We start from the raw sequence: 6,554 nt of genomic DNA on the forward strand, positions 1-6,554 counted from the left end.
GCCCTGCTGTGTGTGTCAGATTGTGTTTCTCTGCGTGCCGTGGTGGGGCTGTGTGCACGGGATGGTTTGTGGGTCCCTCTGTGTGTTAGTGGTTGCGGTGGGTGAGAGGCGAGCAGTGGGGTGTGTCTAGAATGCTGCGTGTGCACTCACAACCGAGGCGGTGCCTGAGCCAGCGCAACAATAATACCGCAGGTTATGCCCACTAGGGGCTAGGCAGGGGGAGTTCTGGCTCCCTGCCCCCTCCTGCTGTATCCACTAGCCCCCCCCCCCCCCCCCCCCCCCCCCCCAGAGCACCCCGGAGTCCCGCCCCCCCGCCCCTGCTGCTTTCACCACTGGCCCCCCCTCCCCTCCCAGAGCCAGGGAAAGAACCCAGGAGTCCGGGCTCCCAGCCCCCCTGCTCTACCCCACCAGATCCCTCCCCCCGCAGAGAAGCCAGGAGTCCTGGCTCCCAGCCCCCCTGCTCTGACCCACCAGCCCCCCCTCCCCTCCCCTCCCCTCCCCGGGAGCCCGGGAATCCCGGCTGTTGGTACCTGGGATCAGCAGAGCAGAAGCCAGGACTGCCAGCAGTGCCACCGCCGGCGCCCCACGTCCCGCCCCAGGGCCCCCCATGGCCCCAGAGAGCCCGGCTCGGAGAGATGCAAACTCCCTGGGATCCGTGCAGCTGTGTGCGAGGGGGCGAGGCTCAGCCACTTATGGGTGTGTGTGGGGGGGAAGCCTCTAATTTATACCCCTGCCCCCCCCCCCGCACCGTGCTGCTCAGCCGGATTGCACCACGCAGCCGCTTCTGCCGCTCTGGTGCAATGACCCCATTGGGCAACTGGTACCACAACGGCCCCTGGCTGGAGACGGGGGGGACCCAGGCCCTGGAGGGGGGGGGCAGAACACCCTGAGACACCCACAGAACGTCGCTGACGCCAGCATCTGGAAATGACAGAACCTCCGACCGCAAAGGTGCCATGACAGCAAACGGACGTGTATGCTACTAGGGTAACATCAGACATACACTAACCCAGGGGTAGGCAACCTATGGCACGTGTGCCAAAGGCGGCACGTGAGCTGATTTTCGGTGGCACTCACACTGCCCGGGTCCTGGCCACCGGTCCGGAGGGCTCTGCATTTTAATTGAATTTTAAATGAAGCTTCTTAAACATTTTAAAAACCTTATTTACTTTACATACAACAATAGTTTAGTTCTATATTATAGACTTAGAGAACGAGACCTTCTAAAAACATTAACATACTGGCACGTGAAACCTTAAATGAGAGTGAATAAATGAAGACTCGGCACAGCACGTCTGAAAGGTTGCCGACCCCTGTACTAACCTATAGAAAACGGACACCTTAAGGGGCGGAAATACAACTAGGCATTGGTCATGGCAGCGTCAGCGTAACCGACTATAAAAGTAACATCCCGGGGGCAGCAGAGAGGCTGGAGAGATGCGGACCTTGGGAGGGGCCAGAATGACGGCCACCGGGGAAGATGAGGACGATGATGGTGATGAGAAAGATCATGGTTAACATTGCAGGGTGTAAGGATGGACGTCCAAATGTCCTTTCTGTGTTAGCTCTATCTGCCTTGTTGAGTTTAAGTGTGTGTCGAACTTTGCTAATTTATTAATAAATCATTTATTTGTATATATATATATATGAAGAGTTCCTATGGTGTGAGTGTTGCACCTGTGCACATCGGGGTTCCCAAATTATATGATAATTTTACAATAATCTTACTGGGCCTGATCTTGGGACAAGAACCCAACCTTGGGTCAGGCTACAGAGGTTGGGGGTTCGGCTCATGATCTGCTCTGTGTGGGGGGGTCGGTGGGGGTGGTCGATGGGACCACGTGTGGGTGCTGGATGGGGGGAATCTGGGCCTGAGGGAAGGGGGGCAGTGGGGGTGAGACCTACACAGGAATCCCCCTCTCACACACATACACAGTCACTCACTTCTGCGTGCATGGACAGCCTCCCTGAGGCACACACCCAAAGACAGCCTGCCGCCTGTAGGTACACCCAGCCTGACCGGTGTGCACTGCACACACACTCACACCACAACGGCCTGGCTGGGTGACGCGCTAAACCCGGGAGCGCAGCAGCGAGCGACACAAACACCCAACACTTGGTTTCTCCGGAAAACGGCTCGTTTGGGTCCGGACCGAACCTGCCGCGCACGCGGCACCGGGTCGGCTTCACCCGCCGAGGGGCCGTTTGGCTTTGGCTCGGGCCGGTCTCAGGGAAAACCAGCGACGGGTGAGCTCTGAACAGGCCAGAAACGCCTTTGCAATTTCCCAGGTGAAATAACTAGCGTGTCTGCTGTAGGCTTTGAGAAAAGCCCAGAGCCGCGTGGGCTGCGGGCGCGGGAAACCCGCCGGGGCAGCGGGTAACTGGGCATGAGCAGTGGTGTGTGTCTAGAATGCTGCGTGTGCACTCACAACCGAGGCAGTGGGCATTTGAATACAGCCACACGGCACCGACCCGAGTGAGGGGCGTCGGCCAGACACAAAGCAGGGGGCTGGGGAGCAGCGATGGGGGTGAATCAGCCAAATGTGGGCCCCCTGCGCGACGCTGGAGCCAAACGGGCTAACGCCGGCCTGGGCTGGAGAAATGAGGGTCTCGAGGCGAGCAGGGAGCTCCCTCTGGAGCTGACCTGGGGGTGACACTGCGGGGCCCCGGTCGGGGAGAGGTCAGTCAGGCTATAAAGGTAGGGTTAGGGCTAATATTTGAAGTCAAGGTTTGAATTTACCTTTAGGGTTACAGTTCACTTGAGGTTTAAGGTACACATTCAATGTCAGGGTTAGAGTTTCTCTTAGGGTTCGGGCTGAGTTTGGGAGTCCGGGAAGGGGCTACAGAAGACGTGATTTTGACCTGCATGAATTCAGGGAGGAATCTCAACCGTGATCCTACGAGGAGCCCGGCTGTGAGAAGGGCGATCCCAGTGCCTCTCTCCCAGCCTCACACAAAGACCCTGAGTTCGCGCTAGGAAATACGGGGTGTCTTTTCTAAAGAGGGGGGATGTGCCAACGGCGGTCAGAGAGTCCTGTTTAAATCTGTCCCTCTCTCTGCCCAGGCTGCCCCCGGAGAGACGATCCGCAGCACCCTGGGTCGGTGCAGTTACCAGCCAGTCCACCGAGAACTTTCCCCGCCAGCACCAGCGACAAGGAGGCTTTGGTTACATCTCGTCCTCACGGCAGCAGCTCGGGAAGGGATTTTCTCCCTTTCCATGGGTTGTGGAAGCCGGGGGTTATTATACCAATGCCTGCGATACGAATGTTCCCCGTAATGCGTCTTTATTCCCAGATGCCCGGTCCCAGGGGTTGCTGGAGTCCGAGGGGATGTGAAAAAGCCTCTCCTGCAAACCTTCCGGGTTCCCGTTCACCGGCTACTGGATGGAGTGGGTCCGTCAGGCCCTGGGAAGGGACTGGAGTGGGTCCCCAGTATCGACAGCCCCCGTGGGAGTAGCACACACTACGGTAACGCCAGGGCCAGCTCCAAGTTTTTTGCCACCCCAAGCAAAAAAATTTTCCCGTGCCCCCCCCCCCCGGCTGCGCCCCAACTCCACCCCTTCCCCGCCCCATTCCAACCCCTTCCCCAAATCCCCAGCCCCGCCTCCTCCTCTGGGCACGCCGCATTTCCCCTCCTACCCCTCCCTCCCAGGCAAGCCTGGGAGGGAGTGGGGAGAAGCGGAGCGGCGGTGCACTCAGGGGAGGAGGCGGAGGTGAGCTTGGGGAGAGGGAGCGGTTCCTCTGCCCCCCCCAGGGTTACTTCCTGCGGCCCCCCCCGCGCCCCCCACCACCTCAGCTCACCTCTGCTCAGGGCCGGCTCCCGGCTTTTTGCGCCCCAAGCAAAAAAATAATAATAAAGGAGCCGGAGTGCCGCCCCTTGGAAAGTGCCGTCCCAAGCACATGCTTGGAGCGCTGGTGCCTAGAGCCGGCCCTGGGTAACGCAGTCAAAAGGCGATTCAAGAAGGCAGACGGTAGCAAACTCAGGGAGTTGGCAGGTCAGATCCCATGGGAAGCAAGTCTAAGGGGAAAAACAATTGAAGACAGTTGGCAGTTTTTCAAAGAGACATTATTAAGGGCACAAGAGCAAACTACCCCACTGCGTAGGAAAGACAGGAAGGATGGCAAGAGACCAGCCTGGCTTTACCAGGAGCTTGTCAATGAGCTGAAACTCAAAAAAGAGTCCTACAAAAAGTGGAAACTCGGTCAAATTACAAAGGATGAATATAAACAAATAACACAAGTCTGTAGGGACAAAATTAGAAAGGCCGAGGCACAAAATGAGATCAAACTAGCTAGAGACATAAAAGGAAACAAGAAAACTTTCTACAAATACATTAGAAGCAAGAGGAAGCCCAAGGACAGCGGAGGCCCGTTACTCAGTGAGGGGGGAAAGACAATAACAGAAAATGTGGAAATGGCAGAGGTGCTGAATGACGTCTTTGTTTCGGTTTTCACCAAGAAGGTTGGTGGCGATTGGACGTCTAACATAGTGAATGTCAGTGAAAATGAGGTAGGATCAGAGTCTAAAATAGGAAAGAACAAGGAAAAAATTACTTAGACAATTTAGATGTCTTCAAACCACCAGGGCCTGATGAAATGCATCCGAGAATACTCCGGGAGCTGACTGAGGAGATAGCTGAGCCATTAGCGATTGTCTTTGAAAAGTCATGGAAGACGGGAGAGATTCCAGAGACTGGAAAAGGGCAAATATAGGGCTTGTCTACACTACGCCGGCTACTACAAGGTGGGTGCAAAACTGGTGGGAAAACCGTTCTCAGAGAGTAGTCATCAGTTGTTCAGAGTCATGCTGGAAGGACATAACAAGTGGGGTCCCGCAGGGATCAGGTCTGGGTCTGTTTCTGTTCAATATCTTCATCAATGATTTAGATCATGGCATAGAGAGTTCACTGATAGAGTCTGCGGACGATACCAAGCTGGGAGGGGTTGCAAGTGCTTTGACGGATAGGATTAAAATCCGAAGTGAGCTGGACACACTGGAGAAATGGTCTGAAGTAAATAGGATGAAATTCAATCAGGACAAATGCAAAGTGCTCCACTTCGGAAGGAACAATCAGTTGCACACACGCAATGGGCAATGACGGCCTAGGAAGGAGTACTGCGGAAAGGAAGCTGGGGTCAGAGTGGATCACAAGCTAAAGATGAGTCAACAGTGTAACGCTGTTGCACAAAAAGCAAACATCCTTCTGGGCTGTATTAGCAGGTGTGTTGTGAGCAAGACACGAGAAGTCATTCTCCCTCTCTGCTCCGCGCTGATTAGGCCTCAGCTGGAGTATTGTGTCCAGTTCTGGGCGCCACGTTTAATTAGCCAACTTTAATTTTTGTGATGATTTTAAAACATGAGTTATGGTTAATAAAATGGTCGTGAAACATTTCCAGTTTTTACGATGGTGCCATACAGCCCCCCCTTCGCCCTCACGGTCTCACCGCCCCAGATATTCAAACTCCCCCCACGCTGGTCAGAGCAGAGCCCCGAGGACGATTTGAGAGTTCGACGCCCTGTCGCCGAGTGAGCGACGCCAGGAGCTCCAGCTATTGTGCTGAGCCCAGGACACGCTCCGGGGCGCCGTGATCCCCGTCCGTCCATCCCTACGCAGGGAGCAGATTTGCTCGGGGCTGGTCAGTTGAGCAGAGGAAGGGGGGAACATGAGCCAGCGGCTGGGGGTTGAAGCTGGGTAAATTCACCCTGGGAATAAGGCGTCGGTGTTAACCAGAGAGGAGTCTCGCACCTCTGCTCTGGCTCCCGCAGGGACCGAGTCGGGGCAGGTCAGGGGAGATCGGACGAGATGTAACAGGATGTGGTTTTTGTGAGGCAGGCTGACCGAAAGCATGTGACAGGAGGTGGTTTTCGCAAGGCAGGCTGGGCTGCAGGACACCAGGGTTCTCACCCCAGCTCCGCTGCTGGGAGCCCGTCACTGCCCTGCTGTGGGGCTCAGTTTTGCCATCTGTCAAATGGGCGGAATGATCCTTGTAGATCCTGTGTCTGAGCAGCGTCCGACGCGACGGGGCCCTGATCTCTGTGGAGCGTCTGGTGTGACAGGCCTGGATCTCAGTCAGGGGGTCCCCGGGGCATCTGGCACATGGTCACCCCGCTTTTCGACTACTGCTACCATAACAGGAAGAGGAAATACCGCTACACAACACGGGTGACACGAACGCACAGCGACACGCACAGGCTGAGCACGAACCCATGCTGCCCCCCCAGGCCATATAAAACCACGCGCACCCCCCCCACCAGCGCCCTGGGTTGTTGTTTATTGCTGGGCTCACGGATGCCGGTTCGCTGGCTCGTTGCTTAACGGCCCCTTTCCCAACAAGGGCTGATGCAAGCAGGGAGCCGGAATCGCCCCGTCCCCGGGGGTGTCTCAACACCCCCTGTGTCTTGGCAAAGCCCTGGGGTCCCATGCGGCCACTTCCCGGCCCCGCATGTGTCACGGTCAGGTTCAAAAACACCGACACAAACAAAGTCCACCGAACAGCCCCGAGATTGACACTACATAGCCAGGGACCCCTCGCCCGGCGCTGGGATGCAGCCAC

General features: G+C 56.5%; 1 protein-coding gene across 1 annotated transcript in view; it reads right to left on the reverse strand.

The window, feature by feature from the left end:
* The window catches only part of LOC112118231 (ly6/PLAUR domain-containing protein 5-like), a 3,479-nt gene extending 2,821 nt beyond the window's left edge, over window positions 1-658 (reverse strand). The window contains exon 1 of the mRNA XM_026659647.2: window positions 531-658. Coding sequence (XP_026515432.1) covers window positions 531-609 — 79 coding nt within the window. The 5' untranslated portion in view covers window positions 610-658. The remainder of the gene's footprint in view (window positions 1-530) is intronic.
* Window positions 659-6,554: the final 5,896 nt, after the last annotated feature.

The sequence above is a fragment of the Terrapene carolina genome, unplaced genomic scaffold (assembly GCF_002925995.2).
Source record: "Terrapene carolina triunguis isolate 2854851 unplaced genomic scaffold, T_m_triunguis-2.0 Scaffold647, whole genome shotgun sequence".
Classification (NCBI taxonomy): Eukaryota; Metazoa; Chordata; order Testudines; family Emydidae; genus Terrapene; species Terrapene triunguis.